The 27,434-nt window shown below is 48.2% G+C and overlaps 2 protein-coding genes across 6 annotated transcripts in view; one reads left to right on the top strand and one right to left on the bottom strand.

Annotated features, from left to right (window-relative positions):
- The window catches only part of KANSL1 (KAT8 regulatory NSL complex subunit 1), a 172,080-nt gene extending 155,579 nt beyond the window's left edge, over window positions 1-16,501 (top strand). For 4 of the 5 annotated variants that reach the window (XM_079798053.1, XM_079798052.1, XM_079798054.1 and 1 more), the window contains 8 exons: window positions 6,693-6,875; window positions 7,305-7,493; window positions 7,829-7,977; window positions 12,342-12,463; window positions 13,085-13,142; window positions 13,349-13,461; window positions 14,194-14,446; window positions 14,742-16,501. In XM_079798053.1, coding sequence (XP_079654179.1) covers window positions 6,693-6,875; window positions 7,305-7,493; window positions 7,829-7,977; window positions 12,342-12,463; window positions 13,085-13,142; window positions 13,349-13,461; window positions 14,194-14,446; window positions 14,742-14,969 — 1,295 coding nt within the window. In that variant the 3' untranslated portion in view covers window positions 14,970-16,501. The remainder of the gene's footprint in view (window positions 1-6,692; window positions 6,876-7,304; window positions 7,494-7,828; window positions 7,978-12,341; window positions 12,464-13,084; window positions 13,143-13,348; window positions 13,462-14,193; window positions 14,447-14,741) is intronic. The other variant, XM_079798056.1, reaches the window with a different exon arrangement.
- Window positions 16,502-20,232: 3,731 nt separating this feature from the next.
- The window catches only part of MAPT (microtubule associated protein tau), a 78,879-nt gene continuing 71,677 nt past the window's right edge, over window positions 20,233-27,434 (bottom strand). Inside the window, exons 12-14 of the mRNA XM_079798057.1 lie at window positions 25,909-25,990; window positions 23,217-23,329; window positions 20,233-21,447 (exon numbers count right to left, since the gene is read on the bottom strand). Of these exons, the coding sequence (XP_079654183.1) occupies window positions 21,232-21,447; window positions 23,217-23,329; window positions 25,909-25,990 (411 nt within the window). The 3' untranslated portion in view covers window positions 20,233-21,231. The remainder of the gene's footprint in view (window positions 21,448-23,216; window positions 23,330-25,908; window positions 25,991-27,434) is intronic.

Here is a 27,434-nt window from a genome sequence, read left to right on the forward strand (position 1 = left end):
GTTGAGTGAGGGGTCAATCCCTGGTTGGGATGCATATGAGAGGCAACTGATTGATGTCTCTCTTTCTCTCCCCTTCTCTCCCTGCCTCTCCATTCTTCTCTAAAATCAGTAAAAACATTTTTTTAAAAATCATTACTGATATTTGTTCTTTAAATTATTGAATTCTTTTGTTTATTTTGTTAATCCTCATCTGAGGACATTTTTCCATTGATTTTTAGAAAGAATGGACGGGAGAGGGAGGGAGGGAGGGAGGGAGGGAGGAAGACACAGAGAGAGAGAGAGAGAGAGAGAGAGAGAGAGAGAGAGAGAGAGAGAGAGAGAGAACATTGATGTTAGACACATTTATGTGAGAGACACATCAATTGGTTGCCTCCTGCACCTGCCCTGACTGACTAGCGCTGGGGATCGAGCCTGCAATCGAGGTATGTGCCCTTGACTAGAATCGAACCCGTGGCCTTTCAGTCCGTGGGCCGATGCTCTACTCACTGAGCCAAACCGGCTAGGGCTGAATTCTTTCTTAACCACCTAAATTCTGTAACTACTCCCTGACTTGTTATCAAAACTCTTTTTGACTAAAGAAAAGACATGGTATAATATTCTTGCTGCCATTTACTTTTAGCAAGAGTAGAAATACATAGAAAACTTGGAACATATGAATAGTAAACTAGGCAGGGGTTTAAGTCAGGAATGGTAGAGCTGTAAATTAGCTTAAAACAGAATGAATTGAAGACACTAAAACATTTTCCTCTGCTTCAAATTTCAGGGTCATTAACTTCTACCTTCTCTTGCCATTTGGGTTATAGCTCATACACCTGCTATTTGTATAGCATTTTGTGGTTTAAAAAGCACTTTTCTCACAACTTGCCTTAATTGCTTCTCACAGTAATCTTGTAAGGTGTTGCTTTCAGCTTTCCAGGTTAAGAAATAGGTTTGGAGAGGTAGTAGTTTTATCTCAGGCTAAATGGCTAAAGACTGTAGATGGCTGTAGAATTCAGACTCGGGTCATCTAATGCCTGACCTTCATTTTTCTCTATTCTGTGTTCCTCCCCAGCCAGGTTATTAAGAGAAGTCAGGTTTCTACTCGATTCCACACTCTGAGTGCAGATGGAGCCACCAGGAAGACTTAGGAACAGTTCTCGGATTAGTTACTCTCTCAGGTTTACCATGTTGAATTGTGTAGTCTCATATTTGAAAAAGAAGTCTGAAGCCTATACTGGTAGTTACATTCTGATTCCCATAAGGCCTCTTCCATACTCATTGAATATCAACTGATAAACATGGTGAGCATTCCTTTGGCAACAGTATTACCATGCACAGTTATGAGTTGTCTCCTCCGTGTGCCCTTGACTGGAATCAATCGAATAGCTAATAGTTCCCTATTAACTGTCTTTCTGACTGTATCATATCTATAGATCTAACCACTGCCCTTATACTTCCCCACTCCATCCCATTCCAAGCAACTCGAGGTAGCAATAAGGGAGAAGAGAAAGAAATCATTTTCCTGCCTGCCTCTATTATTTCTCCCTTTGTCTCTCTGTCTTATATACACACAGAGCTCCTAACCATGACACGGGTTTGAACAAGAAATGGTCATTAAATTCTCCTTATTTGAAGATAATTCATATAAAGGAGAATATTTATGTATCTTTTACTATACCAAGTTGGATGGATGAACATAGTTGCCTATGGATAAATTAGACTTTCTGTGAGTTGACCTGGGGTCCTAGATACCATATTAATATTGTTCTTATTCGGGTAATTTTGCTTTGTCCTAACAACTCCCACATTCTGAATGCAGTCTATTTGTAAACTGGAAGATTTGCAGGGCCACAAGTCCACAGGGCACCATCCTATGTGAATAGTTCCCCTTAAAGTATTGAGATTCTCTGTGTATCATTGTGTAGAATAATTAATAACAGTGAAGACAAGCAGCCAGAATAATACTGTGTGGGTCGGACATGCATCAGGGTCACCTTTTTGCAACCTCTTCATTTTTAAGTAGAACCAGTTGTGTAGTTTGTGAGGATAGGAACCAACTGCGGCACGTAATACTAGAGTTCTGTCTCCCATCTTGACCTCATTCACTCCCAGTAAGTGTGGCTAGAGGTGATAGAATTTGAGGAACTGTAAACCAGGCAGGAATGTGGAGGCATTAGGTTGTAATCACTTTTTAGTGTTCCAGAAGGAGGGGCTTGTTTCCTTACCACCTTAATTAATCTGGGTTAATCTTTACTTGAAATGCAGAGGATATATAACCTTGGGGAAAACAGTGTTTGCTAGATTTGGGTTTAATAGGAGCACCACCTGCTGGCCATGAAGATCTGTGTTTTGAGAGAGCTTGTCAAGACAACTAGCTGTATAGGAGGCTACCACAACTGGCCAGCAGGAGGAGGAAGTGAGCATTGCAAAACACCCTAAGAAAGTGTGTTTTGAGAAAATGGTGGAAGAGTATGAGCAAAACCGTCAAATCATTCAACCCTGGTGAGCCTGTAGTCAAGGTCTTTTCATTTTGTTTGCAGAAATAGTAACTTAAGATGTTTGTAATCACTTCTGTTTTCTTGTTACTGACCTGATTAAGTATCGAAATCTTTATTCTCTAAAAATATCACTTCAATGCAGTTGCCTGTGAAGGTATAGAATGTATGAAGTCCTCTAGCTGAATGGGTCCCTATCATTTTCTCTTCCATTTCATATCTTTTTCTTTACTTACTTTCAGCTTCTGTAGATCCAATCTATTCCATAGGTTTAGCTCTACGTGGATCCTAGGTTTAATTTCTTCAGGTAGAGCATGAGTTCACATCAGCAATTCCTAAGAGATCATTTTTGTTCACTGACTGGAGGGTTTACCTGTTCACTTTTATATGAAAGCACTTGAAACACAGCATACTTCTAGCAAAGTATAGCTGCCTGAGTTTCCTAAATACTAGTAGTTCATTATTATCCCTAACTGCTTATTCAGTGGGTTTGTAGGAGAAGGAGTTCTTAGTTCTATTTATTACCTCAACTCCAAGGATGTCCTCCCTTGTGCTTACTCAAATTGTTTGATAGTGGCTGTCTGGATTGAATTTTTAAAGAAGAGTGTGAGGTCTTTGGGTCCAGCAGAAACTGTGATTGCTTACCTATGTTCCAGTAGACAGAGGAGGGGAGAGCTAGGTTAACAGCCCTGATCTAGTCCTGCTGCCTCATCTACAGATGGAGAAGCTAATGCCTGGTTAAGTTACTTGTTCTTGTTTTTTCCTCCTATTCAGTGATGGTACTGGGACCTGAATCCAGGTCTACTTCCAGTCCATTGCTTTTTTTCACTGTCTCCTTTTTCCCCTGGCTTAATTTTCAGTTTTGGGAGAGCAGTGACTGAGAAAAATAAAAGGAAAAAATAAATCTCTATGGTTTTGTAGTCCCATTATATAGCCTTTGCCAAGTGGGAGTAACTCTTCCGGTGACAAAGGGGTATCTGGGATATAGAGGGAAGTGTTTTCTCCCCTTTCTTACACCTGTATATGTTCCAGCTTGGCCCAGCTTTCAGAATGCCTCTAGACAATGCTTTATTTCCTAAGGGCCAGTGGTCTATTCTCAGAACTAGAAAATAATGTCTGGTCCTAAGACTGCTTGCCCATTGGGAACAATCATCCCTGAAAATGGAAATATTGTTTTTTTAAGTATATTTTTTATTGATTTCAGAGAGGAAGGGAGGGAGAGAGAGATAGAAACATCGATGAGAGAGGAAGTCATCGATTGGCTGCCTCCTGCACTGCCCCATGGGATTGAGTCCACAACCCGGGCATGTGCCTTAACTGGGAAACGAACTGGCGACCTCTTGGTTCCTGGGTTGATGCTCAACCGCTGAGCCACACCAGCCAGGCGGAAATATTCTATTTAGTATTCATTCTAGTCCTGAAAGATCTAGTTAGTGTTCAAACTTGGTTTTTGAAATGTCATGAAATGCATGGTCTATACCAGGGGTCCTCAAACTTTTTAAACAGGGGGCCAGTTCACTGTCCCTCAGACCGTTGGAGAGCCGGACTATAGTTTTAAAAAAACTACGAACAAATTCCTATGCACACTGCACATATCTTATTTTGAAGTAAAAAAACAAAACGGCAAAAACACCCACATGTGGCCCGCGGGCCATAGTTTGAGGACCCCTGGTCTATACTATAGGAAAGAGTGGTAAAATTCTTTAAAACTGCAGAACTCCCTTGAAAAATACCCTATACTCCCTAGTTCCTTAGGAATAATTTGAGAAACATCAGTCTTCACCTGAGAGTTAAACCTCTCCATTCTTTGAGCCAAAGAATAATCTTAGGTATAGTGACTAAGAGTATGGGCTTTAAGATTGTGCAAACCTGACTTTGAATGTTGGTTCTTACTAACTAAACAGTGTAACCTGAGACAGTTAATTCACCTCTCTGAACCTGGTTTTTTATCTTTAAAAGGAGCATAATGATGATTACATCATGGAATTGTTAGGAATATTGAATGGTATATATACACACAATGCCAGCCACCTAGTAATGGGTTCAGTAAATGAACATTTATTCCTCTTTTCTTGCTCCCCCCAACCCAATCCTAGTTTATATTGAACACATATTCTACCCTCCCTCCCTCCCTCATATGTTTAGAAAATACGTTAAGTAAAGTATGTTTGTGATAGTGCTGAAAAAAGAAGGCAGGCCATCAGTGACTAGAGTTTAGAATGATTTTTTGAATGATGGAAAACAGGATAACTGTGGGGTAGGAGCTGTTACAGGGAGGTTTTTTGCCAACAAAGAAGGACACAAGCAAGGATTAGATCTGGGCATTTGTCTGGGTGCTGAATTTGAATTTGTGTTGGAATAGCTAAATTGGATTTTCCCCTCTTGTACCTCTGCTCCATCAGTGCCTATTGCCATCATTCTATGCTGCAGAAATGGTATGGACTCTGAGGCTAGAACTTTTTTTTTTTTAGTATGTCCCAGGTGTTTAATGGTTCCCAGGAGGAACTGGGAGCTAAAGAGAAATGTGCTGGTCTTCAGATTTAAAAGAACCTTGGGAAGCTTTTTCAGAACTCTGAAAAAAACAAAACAAAAACAAAACCACACCTATGTCTATTGTGGTGAAATTCCAGCATATTGAGACTACAAAAAAGAAAATCTAAGTTTCAGATTGCCACTAGAGGAATCTAACCAGAACAATAGGGCAAGAAATAGAAATGAAAGGCATATAGATTGAAAAGAAGTGGAAACAGCCTCTATTTGTAGATGAAATACTGTGTATGTAGAAAATCCTAAGGAATCTACAACAATGAAAAGCTATTAGTAATGAGTTTAGCAAGATCACAGAAAATAAGGTTAGTATATTTTTAAAATTACTGTATTATTATACTACCAATGAACAATTAATTAAAAGTTGAAATTTTTAAGTGCTATAAAAATACACAAAATACTTAATAAACTTAATAAAAATGTAAATATGATCTATACATTGAAAACTGACAAACATTGCTGAGAGAAAATTAAAGAAAACCTCAAAATATGGAGAGAGATACCATGTTCATGGATTCAAAGACTCAGTATTGATGGCAGTTCTCTCCACATTGACCTATTAGAATCAGTTTAATGCCACAAACTGTTTGCTTGTTTTTTCAAAAGCTTAAAAGAGCAGAACAGATCACCTACAAGTGAATAAGAATCAGTTTGTCTTATCTGCAACACTGGATCTTAGAATACAATGGAGTAAAGCCTTAAAAGTCTGAGATAAGTCTAAAAAGATTAATTTGTGATGTTGAATATCAACTAATCAGCTAAAAAACCCAGATAATCTCAATTTGGGGTGGTGGGGCTCTAGAAGAAAGTGGGGGAAGATGGTATAGTGCTTATTTGGGGGGAAAGATGTAGTGCACAATACAGTGCCTGCTACACAGGAGAGAGTGGATATTGAATGGTTATATCCTGATAAATCTGTATTGATGGAAGTAGGTTTAAATGTTTTAGTCTCTAGAAGAATAGAAACAGGATGTTTATCAGTCTTTCGAACGAATAAAGTTAAATTTATCAGAATATGAACAGAAAACTCCATCGATTTAACAAAAGGTGTTTTAGATGTATTTTGGTGTTGAAGTTGGAGAATAAAAAGGCCAAAGTGACTTGCTTGTGAATAGGAGAAGGACCTTCAATAAGGTTCAGATAAAGAGATATTCTATATCAGCGGTCGCCAACCGGTGGTCCCGCGAGGTCCGAAAGGTTGGTGACCGCTGGTTTAAGGAAACCTTTGGAACAGCGGTCGCCAAACTGGTGGTCCATGAGGTCCAAAAGGTTGGCAACCTGTTCAGTATGATAGTGCTTGTCCTGCCAGGTCATCATGCCACTGGGCAAATAAAGAATGGTGTGATGTTGCTCTGACTGGTGTGGCTCAGTTAGTTGGGGCGTTGTCCTGTGCACCCAAGGATTTCGGGTTCGATCCCTTGCCCTGGGGCACATGCAGGAAGCAACCATTCAATGTGTCTCTCGCACATCAATGTGTCCACTCTCCCCCTCTCTAGAAATCAATGGAAAAAATATTGTGGGGTGAATATTAAAACAACAAAAGAAGGGTGTGATGTAGATCTTGCCTACTGGGAGAGCCAGAGTTACTGGTGAACTCACCTCACTTCATGAGATAGGAGCCCATAGGCCAGGTGTTTGGACTAACCTTTAGGTGTTTTGTGTTTCTTGCAGATGTTCCCACAAGCCTGCACTTCCAGAGCATGCTGAAATCTCAGTGGCAGAATAAACCTTTTGACAAAATCAAACCTCCCAAAAAATTTTCACTTAAGCACAGAACACCCATGCCAGGCAGTCTGCCAGATCCAACTCGTAAAGACAGGCACAAGTTGGTCAACTCCTTCCTAACAACAGCCAGTAAGTTTTAGGGGACCAGGGAGTCCTCTAGTTATTTTTCTATTCCTTTTAGAGTCTCAAGTTACTGGTTTGCTATGGCAGTATGTTGGGTTTGGGAATTGACTATACAAAGTCAGCTTACAATCTACTTCTACTTGTCTTGGATTTTTTCAGATGGACCCAGAATGCTCAGTGAACAGCCATCAGTGGCACGACATTGGGTCCATCTGTGAACAGGCTGTCTTCTTCTGTAGCCTGGTTTCACATTTCTCTGGTTGAGGACCCCATGGGCTCCCTACCCATTTTGCTATTTGCTAGAAGCATCAGCCCCAGAGGACTGTCCTGCTGCCCCAGGTGTCTATCATTGGCCTAGAGAGAACTCAAGAGCTTGGAACTTAAATAAGATTAAGAGAAGATATTTCACAGCTCTTTTTCTGTTCCCCTCTTCAGAGCTGTCCCATCACCAAACCCGGCCTGACAGGACCCACAGGCAGCACTTAGACGATGTGGGGTCTGTGCCTGTGGTGGAGCGAGTGACAGCGCCAAAAGCAGAGCGCTTGCCCAACCCACCACCACTTGTGCATGACCCAAACCACAGCAAAATGAGATTGCGAGACCATTCATCTGAGAGAAGTGAAGGTAGGGCCAGGCCCGGCACCTCTACCTGCATTTGCCACCTGCTCGGGGCTTTCTGGGGCAGCCTGCGCTTCTCTTAATTGCCCCCAGCTTTGTCCTTCACTCAAGGAAGGCAGAGTAGAGGGACCCTACTGCTTCTAAATGCAGGCCACTTCTTACTGCTGCCGCAACCTCTGCCCAGCCCCTTACCAATTTGCTTCACCTTTTTATCCTCCAGGCTTAGAAAGAAAGCATTTTACCTTTACTGTGTATTGCTGGAATTCCTAGCCTTTGCTAGGAATTACAAGTAGAGCTGGTAGAGGTAGCCACATAGTCCTCTTTTCTGTTGACTTCTGCAGTGTTGAAGCATCACACAGACTTGAGCAGTTCGAGCTACTTGGCAGCCTCCCACCATTCACCGCACAGTCCTTTGGTGCGACAGCTCTCCACCTCATCAGACACCTCTGCATCCACCAGCTCCAGCCCACAGGTTACAGCCAGCACATCTGTAAGTACCTGCATGGAGGTGGCCAGACAGCCCCTCTGCAGTTACAGCTCATTCAAATGTCTCTTTGGGACAGTTTAGAGAGTGGATTATGAAGCCCAGGGCAGTTATGGGGACTCAACTCATCATGATATTATGTGTCTTTTTACTTTTTTAAAATATATTTTTATTGATTTCAAAGAGGAAGGGAGAGAGGGATAGAAACATCAATGATGAGAGAGAATCATTGATTGGCTGCCTCCTGCATGGCCCCATACTGGTAATCAAGCCCACAACCCGGGCATGTGCCCTTGACTGGAATCAAACACGGGACCCTTCAATCTGCAGGCCAATGCTCTATCCACTGAGCCAGACCAGCTAGGGTGTTTCATGTCTTTTTAAAATCAGTGTGGTGGTATTTGATTTTCTGTTGAGTTGTTTTTCATAATGGAGATGTATCTGTGTTGAGCCATCCATAAAAAGCTTGATGCAAAGAAAAACCCTTAAAGTGGTCTGTGATTATTCAAGATCTGTGGGACTAAGTTTCACATAGCACTCAACAATATCATGGCTCTAAAACCCTCTTAGTCTAAGAAGTAAGCCAAGAGAAGGGATAGAGGAGTGATACCTATGGGCATTGAAGACATTTGATTTCCCAGCTTTTACTCTACTGGTGAGTGGAGCTACAGTACTTAGAATAAAGACTGATGTTAGAGTGCCTGGAACAGAAGGGAGAAGGTAGAGCCCATGCTTTTCCAGGGTACAGAGCAGAATTACAGATCCAGCAGGCCACCCTGGCAGTGCTTACTTGTGGTACACTCACAGTGACCTCATAAGTACTGCATTCTATCCAGAAAGCTGGTCTCATAGCCATTTCAGACACACATTAGAATTTCGTTATAATACTTTAGTTCCTCAAGGTGTGCCTCCTTGAACACATCTACCTGTAGCGGCTTTCTGTACTAAAGGGTCCTTTATGTAGTAATTATAATAATAATGGTAATAGTAGTAATAAGACACTGCCACTGTAATGTGTCAGTGCTAAGTGTTTTCCACATGTTCTTTCAGTCAGTTCTATAACACACTTTGAGATGTAGTTGGTGTTAAGCAGTAAAACCATCCCATTTTGTAAAGAGGGAAACTAAGGCTTTCCAAAGTTAAATAAATTGCATAAGCAAGGCAACTTGTGATGGTTATAATTGTGATTCAAACCCAGGCCGCCTGGCTGCAGAGCTGGCTCTCTTACATTACATACACAGTGTTGTCCACTGGGGCACCCCATGGCAGAGGCACCTTATGCAGGTGCTTTGAAGCCTCTTCAGAACTGACATCAAGAAACTTCTAAGCCCACAAAATGTGCTCACTAGGTAACTGTGACCAGGTAGGAATTCACATTGTTCTGTCTTGGCTCTTAAAACTCTTTTCCGAATAGTCTCTATGTTCCTTCCTCCTCTTCACCTCCTACATTCCACAAATTTTGTCTAAATAGGTGTATGTAGTATCTATCACAAACTTAGCTACCCATCAGCAAAATGTAGATAACCAAAAGACAAAAGGATTTCAGAGAGAGTTGAATTCTGATAGAAAACCTGAACTTATTATTTATTAAGTATAAATTTTGTACATAGCCCTGTGTTAATTAAGGCTCTTGCCGCCTTTTTTTTCTTCCTAAGAAGCTGGATTTATTTAATAAAGTGAAAGGCCAGATAGTTAAAATAAGGTAGAGAAGCTAAAGGACATGGAGAGACATTTAGGGGGACGGAGAGCAGGAAGAGGTGTGTATGCTAGTGCTTCACAAAAGATAGTGGATGAATCGGAATCAACTCAATGACTTTTAGAAATATCCCTGAAGATTCTGATTTCATAGTCAGAAAGGGGAGTCTGAGAAATGTTTATTTTTTAAAGCTCTGTATCTTGCTTCTGATGTGCAACCAGGTTTGGGAACCACTGTCCATCCCCATCACTTGCTCTCCACCTCTGATTCTAAACAGAAGAGTAGTTATGTTTGACCAAATTAGTATCTGATGGAACGGGGGCGAGTCGTTTTAGGGGAAATATATACCTGTTTCTGGCAGCAGTTTCACACTTTTTTTTTTTTTTTTAATCAATTTTATGGAGAGAGAAAGAGAAACATCAGTTGGCTGCCTCATGTACGCCCCCTACTGGGGATCAAGCCCGAAACCTGGGCATGTGCCTGACTAGGAATTGAACCAGTGACCTCCTGTTGTATGGAATGACACTCAACCACCTGAGCCATCCCAGCCAAGCTCGCATTCATTCTTGATAAAGATATATGGAAAGCTATCTCTTGGGGCTTCCTTAAGGAACTCTTCTTGTAGTAGGACATATAGTTTCAACAAAAGTGTGGCAGACAGTGACAATCTATTCCAGTGATTGTCAGCCAATATGCTGCAAGAATTTTTAAAACATACAATACCTGACTATGTATGTAGTCCAGGGCACTGACCTCTTTTCCCTTGCATTGTCGAATAAGAAAATGACAACAGCCAACACAACCATATCCATCTGGTGTGACTGAATCAAAATTATACTTTTTTTTTTTTTTTTTTTTTTTTTTTTTGTCGTATTGGGGAAAAAATATATTCTTGGGTGTGCCACAAAATTTTACTGCTTAGTTTACATGTGCCGTGAGATAGAAATAGTTGAAAATCACTGGTCTATTTTCACTTGATAGAGAGGGAACTTGAGGTGAGAAAGCCATTGTGATAACCTAAAGTCATAGGTAACGTAGCTAAAATCCTTGCCCAGGAAGTGCACTGCCTTTCAACATTCTCTGAGAATGTCCTGAAATGATGGGGTGAGTCAGTTATCTGTCACCCTCCAGGAACAGAGTAGAGTGGTTAGTTGTAAGGAACAATCTCTTCCTCATCTTCTTTCACTAACCTCTTCTGGGCCAAGCACACATGGTGGTTTGGGTTTGAATGCTGTCTCTTAGGTGTTTCCAGCTGTATTGTCGCCATGGCAGCATGTTTGTCACCCACTGTTTCCCTCTGGCCTCTCACAGCTCAATTGCCAGTCTCTGTGGCAGGGTAGGGTGTTTGCTATCTGGGCACAAACAGCTAGTGGACTTTTTCCTCCATCTGTGTAACCACCCTTTGGCTTTATTCCTTCTTTGGTCTCCCAGCTGCTGTAGGTGCCCACCTTCTCATTGGATTCTCATTAGTCTTTCCCAATAATTTGATCTTCCCAACTTCCCTTTTCCAGGAGTGAGCTATAGAACCCAGTCCTCTTCTTCAGTTTATCTCCACTCATCTAGAAAGCTCTCAGCTCTTCCCCCAAGAATAATAGCCACAAAGAGGGAAATCACATAGTGGCTGAGCAGATGGTGGGTTCAGATTTAGCTGAAGAGTTCAGATCTATAAGAAGGAGGTGATTTCATAACATCCAGGGTTAGATGATCTATTGAACTGGACTTATTTTTTGGGCATCTTTCAGGATAAGGGAAAATCATCTTTATAACCCGAAGAGTCACCACTAGGTTTAAGCATTGCTTTTAGGAGCTACTGTGAGTCTTAAGTCATGGGTAGGGATAAAAAGGGGGAACAGAAAGGAGGATTTATTTAAAGTGGGGAGAGGTGCCTGGCTGGAGTGGCTCAGTTGGTGTTAGGTGTCCTTCTCATGCACCAAGAGGTTGCAGGTTCAATTTCCAGTCAGGGCACATGCCCGGGTTGCAGACTCGACCCCCAGTAGGGGGCGTGAAGGAGCAGCTGATTGATGTCTCTATCTCTCTTCCTCTTTGTCTAAAAAAGAAATCAATTTAAAATGTGTATTAAGCCGAAACCGGTTTGGCTCAGTGGATAGAGCATCGGCCTGCGGACTGAAGGGTCCCAGGTTCGATTCCGGTCAAGGGCATGTACATTGGTTGCGGGCACATCCCCGGTAGGGGGTGTGCAGGAGGCAGCTGGTCGATGTTTCTCTCTCATCGATGTTTCTAGCTCTCTATCCCTCTCCCTTCCTCTCTGTAAAAAAAAAAAAAATAAAAAATAAAATAAAATGTGTATTAAAAATTATTTTCAAGTAAGGAGGAAGGGTAGTAAAGGTGTTTATGGAGGAATAGGAACCACAACTGACTCAAGGCCCCAAAATACCCACCCCGTGAAATTCACAGAAGTCTCTTCACATGAGCCCATGAAGCGGGAGGGTGGACAGTGAGACTTGTGCACAGAAGGTACTTATCAGGACCCACCTAATATTTCTCCTGAGGGCTTTGTTATGGGAGACCATCTCCTAGAAGCAAGCAGCTGCTGCCCAGCCCTCACCCGTGGGACCCAGGTGCCTGTTTATTGGTGATCCTGTTTTAAGTCTCTGGGTATGCTTTGATGTTTGTAGAATTGTGCCTCTCTTTTAAACTTACCTTTGTCTTACAGCAGCCAATAAGGAGGAGAAGGGGCGAGAGCTCATTTGACATTAACAACATTGTCATCCCAATGTCTGTTGCTGCAACAACCCGTGTAGAGAAACTGCAATACAAGGAAATCCTTACTCCCAGGTAGAGGCCCTAAATAAATCGGCTTCTCTCCTTATTCTTCCTGATACTGTCCTTTTTTCTTTGTCTCTTGTCACAGAGCTCTGGGTCCTAGCTTTGAGTTTTGTCTTTAAGAGGAAGTTGTGTGTGTAACAAGTGAAATTATTTCTTATTAGTTCTCTCTCATTCCATTATATAAGTCTAACCAGACCACAGGCCACAAAGTGGTGATAGACATTATTTTGTTTGACACAACAATGTGTTTTAAAATATTGAATTTGTCATCAGCATCAAGGCAGGACTTCACGTATGAATCTTTATTTCTAGCTTTTGTTGATAAATCAGAAGATTGGGTGACCCTGTATATGCAATCCCATGTGGTAGCAATCTGCTGGTGCTGAATAGTGGTGGTTCCTTTGTTTTTGTCAGTCTCGGAGCCTGCGTTGGTTTTATGGCCCATGTGACTATTGAGTGTGAGGCCTCTTTTAGAGGCCTCCAGGGCAAGGAGAACAAACTCTGAGAGGGCAGAGCCTGCCAGCAGAAAGCAGTGTCACTCGCAGGTGCATGGCTCTCATTCTTGCATGGACACGTTTATCCTGCCCCGGCAACTTGCCATCTCATGATTGTCCCTTCTTGGTTTTGCAGCTGGCGGGAGGTCGATCTTCGGTCTCTGAAGGGGAATCCTGACGAAGAGAACGAGGAGGTAACGGCATGGCCATTCTCTCTTAAAGAAGATACATACACATGGGTGCACACATCCAGACCTGTGGAGTCAAATGCAAGCTCACATTCCTGTTTTGACGGGGAAGAGTCTAGTGTGGGGTGGGGCTGGCTCTAGAATTGACCTACCCATACTTAAACTCAGCTTTCTGGAAGAAATTGTTGATCATTGAAGCTGCTCTATTGCAGATCGAGGACTTGTCTGATGCAGCCTTCGCCGCCCTGCATGCCAAGTGTGAGGAGATGGAGAGGGCTAGGTGGCTGTGGACCACAAGCGTGCCACCCCAGCGGCGGGGCAGCAGGTGATGGGACAGGGAATTTGGGCCGTGTCCATGGAATTGCCACTGCCTCTCAGTTGCTTTTGCTCTTCTTCGTATTCATCCATTGGCAGTAGCCGAGAATACAGACGTTCCTTGGTGTTTGTTGCAACCAGTGAGAGTATAAGCAGTCAGAGTCTGGTCTCCTGAGAAGCAGACTGACTGGCATTCGGAGGCCTCACCACACGCTGTCCTTCCTTTGGACAGTGGAGCATGGGTCTGTGGTCATGCTCGAAAGAACTGCCCCACCTTATCTCCCGTTATTGTGCACAGTTGCAGAAGCCCTCGGGATTCTCAACCAGAAGGATTTATTTATTTATGTATTTATTTATTTTTGAACTAGAAGGATTTAGATTCAATTTTGCTTTTTCCTTCGACTATAATTTTCAGAGTCTGAACTAATTTCCCTTCCCCTGTGAATTCTAGGCATTGGGCAGGGATTAGCTGTGGCATTGTTCAGCCCTGGCTTTCTCTTGGGATGACAGTTTTAGATGTCATATTGTGTAGCCACCTCTGTACTCGGCGGTGGGAGGACATGAAGGGATTTGTGGTTCCTGGGAAAGAACTGTTGGTGTCGGTCTATCTTGACTCCCTGGTGGGACACTTGCTTTCATGCCTCTACAGCCCCTCCCCCGCAAACACCCCCCCCCCCCCCCCCAATAATATACTAGAAATTCCTTTTACTCAGGCACTCAGATTTGCACTTTTGGTGTACAGGTCTTACAGGTCATCAGACGGCCGGACAACCCCCCAGCTGGGCAGTGCCAACCCCTCCACCCCCCAACCCCCCTCTCCTGATGTCAGTAGTAGCCACTCTTTGTCGGAGTTCTCCCACGGTCAGTCCCCTAGGAGCCCCATCAGCCCGGAACTGCACTCAGCCCCCCTCACCCCTGTGGCACGGGACACTCTACGACACCTAGCCAGTGACGACACCCGTTGTTCCACGCCAGAGCTGGGGCTGGATGAGCAGGTAAGGGATGCTGCCTTTGCATGGGGGTGAGATGGGGAAGGGGCGGCACTGCTGAAGATGGATCTTCATTTCATGACTCCCTCCCATTGTGAAGGGGAGGAGGGGCTGCACTTGAAATTGACCTTCTGAAGGCGCAATGGAACTGGCCATTGTTAAAAGGGCGCCCACTCTGTGAGGGGTCTTCCCACACCACCCAGGAACTCCAGAGAGACTGGTCAGGGACTCTAGTCCACACGTTTTGGGGCAGGAGACCGCTGGTACTGGGTGCTCACCAAGGCAACTTGTCTGCCCACAGTCTGTCCAGCCATGGGAGCGGCGAACCTTCCCCCTGGCGTACAGTCCCCAGGCAGAGTGTGAGGACCAACTGGATGCGCAGGAACGGGCAGCTCGCTGCACTCGGCGCACCTCAGGCAGCAAGACTGGTCGAGAGACAGAGTTGGCACCCACCTCACCTCCCGTTGTCCCCCTCAAGAGTCGGCATCTAGCAGCAACAGTCACAGCTCAGCGTCCAACTCACAGATGAGCGGGATACGAGAATCTAAAGACTCACTAACTATTGGCATTAAAGCTTCAGAAATCTCTGCGTTTGATATTCAAACATCATATGCCGGAAATTTTCACAGTTTTTAGTGAATTTAAGGAATTTAGATTCTACTTTTTTTTTTTTCTCATTTTGATTTTTGTTTTGTTTTGGTTTTGGTTTCCATGTTTTGTTGTCACACACCTGAGCACTTCCTCCAGCTGGCAAACAGGAGTTCAGGATAAGACCCTGCTGGCCTGATCCTGGCACATCCTCTGCACTGTTGAATCACTGGACTTAGCGATGTTTGATGACCACCTCTCCCTCGCACCTGTGGGCAGGGTGGAACAGCCAAGTGGGCAGAGGGAATGGAAAGCTCAAGCTCAGTATTGCCACCTTAGGTTAGGGTGGGAGAGCAGCTCGCTCTGAGCTCTTTCCCCTCCCCACCCCTCTGCTCCGCTCCAGCCCTCCTGGCTGGGTCTCCCTTGGCCATCTGTGCTGGAGCACCGCGCCAGAGCCTCTTCACCGTAACTGCCAGCTAGAATGACTTCCCTGTCGTCCAGATCGCGGAGACTGATGTGGGGTTTCCTCTGCATCTGGCCATCTCTGTTTGACTCCTTAACTGCAGTTAACCTGGCTGCGGCTGCTCAGGTCCCCATCCTGCCCCTTCGTGCCCTCCTGTCTGCTGCCCCATGCCATATTCATACCCACGCACACCAGTTCTTCCACTCGGACTTCTTTACCCTTTCCTGTTCCATGAAGCTAGAGTTAGGACTACTTAACCTCTGTTCCCACCTCTGCAAACTAGAGGTCTGGGAAGTGAGCAGCCATTTCTTCTGTGTAATTCCGTTTTCTCCGGCTGATTTATTCAGCCGTTTCCTTCCCCCTCCAGTTCCCTGTCAGTGTCACTTCAGCCCTTCCTCTTTTAAGTTTCCCTTTCCTGTGGAACATTGTCTGGTCCCAGCTGTGGTTCCCATCACTCCCCCGTGATCACTCCCTGGTTGTTAACCTTGTGCCTGTCTCATGTATGATCACATTACCAAAAGGGGCAATAAGGACTTTTTTTCCCCCCATTTTGTAATCATATAAAAATAGTAAGCAAGCTGCTTAATGGTTGGGGTTTTTTCACAATTTTCAACATTAGTGATTCTTTTTGATTCTGTTTGCAAGTTAAAGGGTTTGTCATTGTTTCTTTAAAAAAACAATAATGCACCATATCCCTATGCATAAAGTGCTTCTTCTATTTATAAGGTTGAAAATTCTGAATAACCCTTTTAGCATTGTAAAAAAAAAACAACAAAAAAAACAAAAACAAAAATGGAAAAAAAAACCTTGTATTTTGTAAATATTTTCTTTTTCTGCTTTGAGCTGTGTATTGGCAGCGAAACATGTAGCTGTCTTCGTTCTATAGAAATGCTTTTCTTCAGAGAAGCTGATCTTTGTTAATGTCTTGATTCTGTTCGCAAAGCACAGACTAGTGCTTAAAAAAAAAAGGAAGGAAAAAGTGAAAAAAATAATAAAAAAAAGTTACAGAATGTTGTGTGCCGGGCCTTTTTTGACACTTGAACATGGTATTGCTGCACAGTTCTCTGGTGTCCTGACTTGCTGTGGACTTTGGGATGTCTTCATTCTGTCTTACAGGCACCTCGCAGGGTCATCGTATGATCACCAGAAAGAGGGTAGGGGCCAATGAGAATATGTACTTTGCATGGAGCCTGAGCTGCTTCTTACCTGCTACCTGAGATTATAGTATCTTGGAGGAGGCTAGGTGCTTGATTTTCTTTACATAAAGATGAGTAAGTGGGTGGGCCTGGTTCTTTATTGTTTTTTTTTCCTTTTCATGGCAGTCAAGTTGAAACAGCCAATGAGCTGCCTATCCTGGTCGCGAAAGCAGCAGTTCCGAGGTTGCGTTTCTCTGTGGCTGCCCTGTTGCTGCTCCCGTAGTTACAGTTAAGATCTCTACTTAAGCTTCTGTCTGCAGTGGCTAAGGAAAAGCTGAGCAAAGTCCTATTTTGAAACTTGGAAAATCTAAGGGCTCTGTGTTAAGACCTTGAACTTATTACTGAGAAACAATAAGATGATGGTTTGTTTTGTTACTGTTTCCCTTTGTGACATTGCTAGGGGTTGGCTGGTATCCCTGTCTTAATTTAGCAGACCTGTTCCCCAATACTAGGAGGAAGGCAGCTCTGTAAGCCTGCAAGAGAGCTAAGCCATTCCTTCAGCTGATTGGCTGGTGTTCTGCTTCAGCCCCAGGCCTCGAGGCTAATTTCCAGGGAAGAATACACCAACCCCAGTCTTTTCAGGTTTGAAATCACTAGAATGGGTCAGCCCCAAGGGTATTGACCAGGACTGTTGTGAGCACCAGAATGAGACAATTGGGCTGAAAATGAAAAGGTTGAGAACTCTTCTTTCACCTTCTGTGCCCTAGAGAGAGCTGGTAAACCCTCATGGCCCAGTTTTAACAACATTGTCTTTCCCTATTCGGAGCTCAGTTTTCCAAAGCAGAGAAAGGACTTGAAAATCATACATCCCATATCATTTCTTTGTCTTTTGAATTTATGCACATAGACCTCATTTAATCAGTAATAACTTTATTTCCAAATTCACTTTTACAGCAACAGTCCTTGTATATCATTTGTTGAAACACACAATACACCATATGGACATTCACAGACAGGAAGCTAAGCTAAGATGGTTTCATGTCCCTCCCCTCCCACCCTCAAAATTACTGAAGAAATCATGGGACTTGCAAGTGTCAGAAATTGTCCTGCCAGACACTGCAAATTCATGGGCTAAGTCCATTAGGAGGTGAGACTGGGTCAGTGCCCAGGATAACCCTTTTCAAAACTGAAGAGCAACTAGAAGCCTCATGAAGCCACGGATCTATAGATGGGACACAGTGACTTCCACCTTTACCCTCATCCCTGCCTCTTGGCTTTCCTTGGGGGACAAAGATAAAAGAGGGTGAAGGAAAAGATCTTGGCAGCTGCTAGATACAGGCTGCGTGTCCAGAGTCCGTGGGAAAAGTGACACACAGGTGCCCACGGCTTACAGGAAAGTTTGCCAGGGTCCGTGGGAGGCACGATTGTGGGCTTGGGGCCCAGCAAGAGACCAGAGCGACCACATCTCCAGATTCCTCCACAAGCCTCACCGCCTGCACCTGGCTGGGAAGGACAAGGGAAGCAGCTGGCAGCTACTGCACTTGGGAATCCAGTCAGTGAAAAGGCGGCACCCCCAGGACCTCTAGCAAATGCGGTTGAAATGGTGAAGAAAAGGGTTACAACGAGGTTTAACTGCTGCGCTCCAAGACTTCCCCTTGCCCATGGTAACTATCTTACAGGTTCCTCCCCCCAACCCCTATAGCACAACAAGCAATCGCAAACAGGATACAGTCTCACCATTGAAGTCAATTTAAATGGAACTATGGATAGAATGGAGAGCTTGAAGGAACCAGGCATAGAGCATACCTAGCCCACCCGAGGGACATTGACTGGAGAGGGGGAATGGGGAGAACTCAGCCCTGGGGGATTGTCCTCATTTAAGGTCACAAGCCAGCACCCCTTCGCCTCTCCTCCCCAACACTGACCTGATCACCCGAAACCGTAATTCCGAGGCTGACCCAAGTAGTCCACCCTCCCGGGGAGATTCCAGGGCCCTCGGCGTCAGGTGTCAGAGAACAGGGCACAGGAGCTACAGGAAGAGGAAGCCGGAAGAGAGGCAGCACACAAGTGGCAGTAATGACGGGCCACGTCGCTAACAGCTACCCGACCTTTAAACCACATTTCCTTTTTCTTGCTCAGAACCTGAAGAGCAGCTGGGACTCTCAGGACAGCCGAAAGCTCTGACTGCAAATGAAGCCTCCAGCCCAGGTGCCTTCAACTATCTAAACCGCAAGTGGCAGAACCAGTCCTGAGGCTGAATGAATTTAAGCAGCAATTTCCACAGAGGCTGCTTCCCTTTCCCCGAGGCAGCAGATGGAGTCCTGCAGGGTCCGCGGGGGCTCTGGCCAGGCTTCGGGAATGGTGTCTCCCGGCGCGTCATCCTTCCTCTGCCAGGCAGCTGTGGTGGTAAGGCCCTGGGACCTTCCCCCAGCTGGCACTGGCTTCATCTTGCTGGTGATGCCGGGCTGCTGTGGGGCTTCTCCAGGCTGTGGCCGGAGAGGGCATTTTCACGCTGCAAGCCAAGCCAGCCCAAGACACAGCTCTGCCCCGCACAGGGGAGCCCGGGACGAGGAGGGCACCAGCTTTCTTCGTCCTCATCCTGTGCCTCAGGCCTTCTTGCAGCCCAGGGTCCCCCGGGGTCAGAATCTGTGCTCTGTTGGTCCCAGATGCTGAAGGAAACCTCTCTGGAGGCCAAGCAGGGGAGAGCTATCCAGGACCCCCACCGGGTGGGTTAGAAACCTCCTTACAAGCATTTCAAGATACATGCGTCCTTTTTTTTTTTCTTTTCTTTTTCTCTTCTTTTCACTATCATAGTCACTCGGGTGAATCCAAGCATAAACAGACAAATCTGACGACAATGCAACAGGTGCAGACGGGGAGGGAAAGGCGACATCTATGTATATGTTCAGCTGCTCCAGGGGACAGACAGCATTGCTTCCAGCAGGGACGGGAGAACCATTTCCAAGTGGGCGTGTCCCCTTGTGGGGGGTGGAGGGCTGATTATATGCACTTGAGGCTGAGCAGCGTGGGGCTCTGCGAGGCTGGCAGTCGTAGGCTGGGGAGGAAGTGAGGGACGGGAGCGTGGTCCCTCTCCGGGGCCTGCCTATCCTGGTGCCATCTCTGACAACCAGACACCCAACCTGCTGCAGCTCAACACAGGAAGGGGCTGGTCTTCTGGGAGGAAAAGGCTCTCCAAGCCAACATCCAGGGTCACTGCTGAGCCCCACCCTGGCCTTGCCAAGCCCCACGTCTGGATGGGAGGTCAGGTCATCGGGTTCATCATGAGGGACAGGCCAGTGGGATGAGTGTCACTTAGACCTAGAAACCGAGGTCCCGCCTTGAGCACGGACTTCGCCTTCCCTTGATTTCACCCCTTAGTTAAGAGTAGGTGCCTCCCACATCCAAACAATGTGAATTACTGAGAAGCGGGTGGTGAGGCTGGGGCCTCAGGACAGTGTGACATAATGAGAGGTACAGGCAGTGACGGCTCCACCCAGCAGACACGGCGGGGGGGGGGGGGGGGGTGGGCAGGCAGCTGGCTGCAGTGGGGTGGGAGGAGCAGGAGGCTCAGGACCCCCTCCTGCCCCCCCCCCCACACACACACTCTAGAGATGCCAGCGGCCCAGGCTTGGGAACAGGCGGGTGTCCCACAAGAGGCACAGGTCCTTACAAGAGAACTGGTTAGCCCTAAAGTCCCAGATCAGTGAGGTGGCCAAAATCGTGGCTGCACTTCCAACCTTCAGAACGCAACTGAACAGGGTCTCCGTGGGGTGGAGGGAAGCCCCTCAGGTCAGGACCGCCCCGCCCTGCCCCGCCCCTGCAGGGGGGACAGTGGACTGGAGGCCTCTTCTCTAAGGAAGTCACACACCAGCTGCCACCCTCCCTTCTCCTGCCAGGCAGGTGGGAGGGACTGGAGCCCTTTTCCACAGGCCGCCTGCCCTGCCCTGCCCTGCCCTGCCCTGCCCGTGAGGGAGGCACACCCACCGCAGGAGGCCCCAGTGGAGGCGGCTTGTGCTCCCTGCTGCCCTTCCCTAGGGAGCAGGTCTCCTCTCCCTCGTGCTCTTACCTCCCCCCTCCCCCTCCCGCTCCCCTGCCCACCCGCTGCCTCAGCCTCTCCTGTGTCGCCCCCACCCCCACCTGTCCAGCTCACACCAACAGACCAAGTTGCAAATCCTTTGTTGCTGCCACAGCCTCTGTGACATCCCCAGGATGGGGCCAGAGGGCGCCCCCAGTCCCCTGAAAACCCCCAGAAGCACCTTTCAGAGCCTGACTTTCTTCCTCTTCTCAGAGGGGGGAAAAGAATCAAACGGAATTGCCCAAGGAAATGTTGGGTGTGGCCATCTTTAACGTGTTTTTAAAAACATTTTATTATTCTTAGCCCACCCATCAATTTGGAAAGATGGAATTGGCTCTTATTCCCATCACTGATTTTGAAGTCCCGAGCCAGAGCCGAGCGACAAAAGCAGGTTAAGTGATTAACCGATTACCCGATCTGTGAGGAGCAGCTGGGGGCAGAGGGCGAGGGGCCAGGTCAGTATTCTTTTTTTTTTCCACACTCTCTCACTCTCTTCTCTCCACGATTATTGACCGCCCCGGGGGCCTGATCACAAACCCTGCTTGGCCAGGGAGGCGGACACTTCGTCAGCTAGCGTGGCGAGCTGGGGCGAGTCTACCATGTCGATGCTGCCCGTGGAGGACACGTTACTGAGGTGCCGCGGAGACGTGTCCCCGGACACCACGGGCGACTTGTACACGATCTCCGCCCCGTGGTCCGTCTTGGCTTTGGCGTTCTCACGGAAGGTCAGCTTGTGAGTTTCGATCTGCGAGACAGGAGGGGAGGGAGGCTGAGAGGAAGAGCTGGAGAAAGGGGCACCAGCCCTGCCAAGCTGGCCCGAGGGGTGGGGGGGGAGGCCCGATGACGTGGTGGTAGCTGTGGTTTCATCGTTCCCAATAGCAAACACGTGTGCAGTTCTTCCCTCCTGCCTCCCGGCGACCCTGTTCCCCTCTCCAGAGGCAGTGGCCGTCCTAAGTGCCTTGGACCCTTACAGAGATATCCCGCACAGGCGTGTGTGAACACGTAAAAAATATGTGTGCCTGTCTGTTTTAATACATATGTAACAACATGCACTGTACTTTGCTCTCTACTTTGGTTTGCAGACGTAAACCTTCTGCTATCAGCACTAGTTCCCGCGGGCTTGCTGATGGCTGCCTGGCCTTCCCCCAGGGCGGGTGTACCCACGGGTATCTGCTCCCCTGGGGGTGGGTATTTCAGCTGTTCCAGGCTTTTGCTGTGACGAAGAATGCTGTGTGCGAATAACCTTGGATGACCTTGAACACACATCATTTCACACCGTGTGGGCGTGTCCTACAAGTGGAGTTGCCAGCAGGTCCTAAGGCGTGCACATGCCGCCCAGTTGCAGTGCAAGTGCTGAAGTTTGCTGGAGAAGATCAAGGGACGTCCCCAGAGCCACTGCTGCCCTGCCGTGAGCCACGTACACCCTTCCCCTTTGCCCGCGACTAATGAGTCTGGAGGTGGCAGCAACTGTGGGCAGCACTGATGGGTGTGATAAAGCCCTTTTATAAAAGTAGAGACACGATGGCGTAGTCTGCAGCCCCGGAGGGCAGAGCGCCCCAGTGGTACCTGGGAAACTCAGGAAGCGCCAGCCAGAGAGGCAGGTAGCACAGTGATTCCTGATGAGCCCTGAAGTGATGGACACAGTGATTCTCAGCCTCTCGGGGGTCCTAAGACCCCTCTGAGGGTCTGATAAAACCATAGAAATGCACAGCGTTGCTCCATTCAATTCAGGAGGCCAGGGGCCCAGGTGAAGGGCCCCTACCGCCTGGGCTTGCGTGTGGCTGGAGAGAGACGAGGCTCCCATCGAAGCCATGGACGTGCTGGTTTTGTTCATTTGGGCCACCGCTTTGACCAAAGGACCCTTCCCTATTTCTGTATTTGAAGGGCCTTTTTCACGTACGTTTTGATAAAATCATTCATGTTTTGTAAAAGCTTTGTTCTTGAGAAAAAATGACAGGGTCCTAGTGATGTCCCCAAATCCCCCAAACTGAAGGGAACTTGGGCAGGACCCAGAGACTAGAAACTGCCGGGACTGCCGAGGTCCTGGTCCTGCAGCCTCCCCGTGGACACGCCCTGGCAGCGGCTTGGCTGAGGTCTGGGTTTCACCGTCACTGTTTTGCTCTAACTGCCTGGTGACCCATCTAGAAAGTGAGGTTATGTCCCCCTGACTTGTTTTTGGTGCCCTGGGCGGGCTTTGGGATGGCTGCTGCCTTCTGTGGCTGCTTGGCAACCGCGGGGCCTAAGACAGCAGCTCTCACATTTGCACTAAAGCAGTGGTCGCCCACCTTTCGGATCTCCCCACGGACCATGTTTTAAAACCTCCAGGTGTCCAGACCACACCTGAGACCAGTCGGAATCTCCAGGGTGGGGCCCCGGCATCCAGTCCCATGGCGCCCCCAGGTGGCTGCTGCGGACCACATCACGCCAGGCCCCTTCGGGGCCTCCGGCTTCCTCCCCTGGAAGCCTGGGCCAGTCTCGTCGATGAACAGCCTCCCCCGGCCCTGCCCCCTTTACCTTTTTATTCCCTCCCCCAGGGACGTGGGTGATGTTATCCAGAGACCCGATCTTCGACTGGACCCTGTCCTTGAAGTCCAGCTTCTCGGATTTGACTTCCACCTGGCCGCCTCCTGGAACACAGCACACACAGCGCCGGGAATGAGTGTGGTTTCGAGAGTCATTCCCGGGAGCACCGACCGCTGGGAGCAGCGAGGACGCGCCTTCACTTAGAAAGTAGCTGGGGCACCAGTCAGTGCTTCTAAAGGGCTTGGGAACAGTTTGCTTCTCTCTAATCGAGGTATGCACCCAATGTTTACTCAGAAAACTTCCTCCTCAGATAAGGCAGAGGTAAGTGACAGCTCGGCTCGGTCGGGGAGAAGTTACTCCCCGTTCTAAACTGGATGGCTTCCAGAGAGGGAAGTCCTTCTGTGTCAACATCCTGGAAGCTGCAGCCCTGCAAGACCTTGGAATTAAACTGAAGGCAAAAGGCACCCCAAATAAAGGAGGGCCCTGGCCCTCCTGCCCCCTTAGATACTCGATGCCACCCACACCCAAGGCGGAGACGCGGTCTGAGGGTGAGAGAAACGACAGCTGACCCTTGAACAACTGCATGGTCCGCTTATACGAAGATTTTTTTCAATAAATATTGTGTCTATTCCGTATGAATTTCTTCGTAACGCTTTTTTATTTTATTTTATATTGATTTTTTACAGAGAGGAAGGGAGAGAAATAGCTAGAAACATCGATGAGAGAGAAACATTGACCAGCTGCTTCCTGCACACCCCCCACTGGGGATGTGCCTGCAACCAATGTACATGCCCTTGACCGGAATCGAACCTGGGACCCTTGAGTCCGCAGGCCGATGCTCTATCCACTGAGCCAAACCGGTTTCAGCTGTAACGCTTTCTTTTCTCTGGTTTACTTCATTGTGATCATGCAGTATTTAATACACAGGACATGCATAATAGGTACTAACTGCATGTGTCTGACTGCACAGTGCTTGGCACCCGACCCCCACGTTGTTCAAGGGCCAACTAGGCATTACTTGCTTGGGTAGGACAAAGCCACCCAAGAAAGCTGCTCCCAGTGGGTGACACCAGTGGAGGGTAGTTTTCCCTGGGAGGGAAACTCGCACAAAATGTCCAAGGGAGCCAGAAAACAAGGGGACAGTGTGCACGAGGCTCCTGACAGCCGCTCTCCCCACAGGACCGGTTCCGTAGGGATCTGCCCTGAGAGCCTGGCCACGGCAGAGTCCCACTCTGAACCAGGCGGGAGTTGGAATCTAGCACTGTGTTGTCCAACGTGGTAACCACCAGCCACATGGCCACTTAAATTTGTGGGTTTTTAATTGAATTTATTGGGCTGACATTGGTTCATAAAACCATACAGGTTTCAAGCGCACACTGCATCGAGTGCTCACCGCCCGAAGTGAAGTCTCTTTGTTCACATTTGTCCCATCCCCCACACACACACACTTTGCCCACTTCCACCTCCCCTCCCTTGCCCTCTGGCTATCTCTATACTGTTGTCTGTGTCTGTGTGTTATATATATACTAGAAGCCCGGTGCATGAAATCGTGCACAGGTAGGGGCCCTAGCGGCTACCAGCAGAGGAGGGGAGCCTCCCTTCCCCCCGCAGCGGCCTGTCCCATTGCCAACGCCCACCATGTTCCGCACCACCCCCCTGGTGGTCAGCGCACATCTAACTCCGGTTGGTTGAACTCCTGCCCGTAGGGAAAAGTTGCATATTAGCCTTTTATTATTTATATATACTGGTGTGTGTGTGTATATGTGTGTGTGTGTGTGTGTGTGTGTGTGTGTGTGTGTGTGTATTTTTTTTACTTAACCCCTTCACATTTTTTCATCCAGCCCCCCCAAACCCCTCCTCTGACAGCTGTCAGTCTGTTCCATGTATCTATGCCTCTGTTTCTATTTTGTTTGTTAAATTATTTTGCTCGTTAGAGTTCACACGTAAGTGAAATCATATGGTATTTGTCTTTCTCTGACCGGCTTATTTCCCTTAGCATAATGCTCTCCAGGTCCATCCATATTGTTGCAAAGGGTAAGATGTCCTTTTTTTATGGCTGAGTAGTATTCCATCGTGCAAATGTACTTTTAAATTTTAATAAAATTCAGCTCTTCAACTGCCCTAGCCACGTTTCATATGCTCAACAGCCACACGTGGTCAGTGGCCTCGACATTGGACATCACAGGTGTACAACATTTGCAGCATCGCAACAAGCTCTATGGATCTCACAGGTCCCTTTTGGAGGGGGAGCGGGGAGGGGGGATGGTAAAGCGCCAACAGTATCGTTTTCTGTTCAAACAAAGTCACAGAGGGGACACAGCAATGGCCCAGGGTTCCGTGTTGCAGTTTGTGCAGTTGGTGAAGTGTCCCCCATGTTGGCTGGGGACCAAGCTGGGACATCCATAGAGCCAAGCTTCGGGGGCCAGGCCAGGCTGCCCCCCAGCTCTCGAGGCCCCGCGTGCAGCCTGCGTGGAGCACCACGAGCCACGGGCTAGGGTGTAGGATCAGCATCTGGCCTCCCTGCTCAGGAATGAGATAGGGCAGCCCCTTCGCCCCTCAACACTCTCCATGGCCCATCCCATCGCTGCTTCCCAGCCCCCTCGGGAGCAGGCACCACCCAGCCCAGCCCGCCCCAGAACGCCCCGCCCTGCCCCAGACCCTGCCCCGAGCTCGCCAAGGCTACCTGGCTTATGATGGATGTTGCCTAATGAGCCACACTTGGAGGTCACCTTGCTCAGGTCCACGGGTTTGTAGACGATTTGCACCTGGAGGTGAGAGGGGCGGGCAAAGAATAAATAGGATTATTTGCGGGCGGAGCACAGTGAGAAGCCGCTGTGGGAGCCAGGCGCGGCTGGACCAGATTTCTGTCTGCCCGGGGCACACACCCAGCCCGGGTGGAACCGTTGGCTGGAATTCTGCCAGCCCTGCCCCCGGGGAGCCGGGTCTGCACAAGTGACTGGGGGCTGAAGACGCACCAGCCCCCAGGACAAGGGCCCGCGGGGAAAACAGGATCCTGCGTCTCTGTCCCTGTGCAGGGCCCGTGCCATTTGCTGAGCAAACACACGCCGAGCAGTCACTCCTGACGGGACACAGACATCACTCAGTGAGGACACAGAGAGGGCCAGTGCGACCCAGTGTGCAGCTTTGGAAAAGCGGAGAGCGTATCTGCTGGGCCTCAGAGAGGAGAGGGCCGCGGGGGTGGAGAGGAGGCTCTCTCCCAGGAGAAGCTTCCAGAAACGCCGGCACACCCACAGCAAGAGCAATGACAGTCAGTGAGCAGCACCCAGAGCCGTGGGGAGACCCGGATGGAAGAGCCAGTTGGCGCCTGAGTGTCCTGGAAAATGACACTGGCAGGGGGGCAGGCGGCCCAGCAGACACCCCCAGGGTTAGCGTCTCAGAGAGCAGACTCCGACACACACCCGCCCGAGGCCCAGGGCTTCCACTTGCCCCGGCCCACCCTGTGGCCGGGCCACACTGACATCCTCCCGAGGGGACGGTGGCCCCTGTACTGCCCCCTGATCTCAGCCCAGGAACCGGCTTTCCTGAGGGGGCTCCCCAGGGGCCATGGCTGTGAGGGGCCCCCAGAGGGTCACTGAGGGACTCTTCCCAGCAGGGACCTTGTGTGAGGTCACCAGAGGGTGCAGGAGGCGTCACCCAGGGGACTCCCGCTCCCTGCCTGGAGGAAGTTACCCGAGGGAGATGGCCTCGTGCCTGAGAATGGGTTTAACCAGGGACACCAGGAAAAAAGGAGAGGCTTCTCCTTGGTCAGAATCATCTGGAACACCCCCAATTATCTCAGTTACTCAGAATCATCCTGGCGCGTGCCCTTAGTCAATGGAGAGCTGATCGAGGCCGACAGGTGGACCTGGGCTGTGTGCCCGTGTGTGGCGTTGGGGTGGGAGGCACAGGGCTGGCGGCCTGCACCGCGAGGGGGGTGGGTGGTGAAGGATTCTGAGAACAGGCCTGGGAGGGAGCTGGGCTCCGGGTGGGCACCCAGGAGGTGGTCAAGGAGCTTTGGGGACTCGTCCCTGCGGGAGGGAGGTGGAAGGGATGGGGTGACCCCGGCTTCCTGCTCTTCCCTGCAGCCTGGATGGGCAGCCATCTCCAGACTGGAGAGTGGAGAGCAGGCCAGAGGCCGGAGCCCAGGCTGGGGGTCCAGGGCCCCCGAATCACCTGAGGCTGACATTGTGCAGCCACCTTCCTCCAGGC

Source organism: Cnephaeus nilssonii (assembly GCF_951640355.1).
Source record: "Cnephaeus nilssonii genome assembly, chromosome: 19".
NCBI lineage: Eukaryota > Metazoa > Chordata > Mammalia > Chiroptera > Vespertilionidae > Cnephaeus > Cnephaeus nilssonii.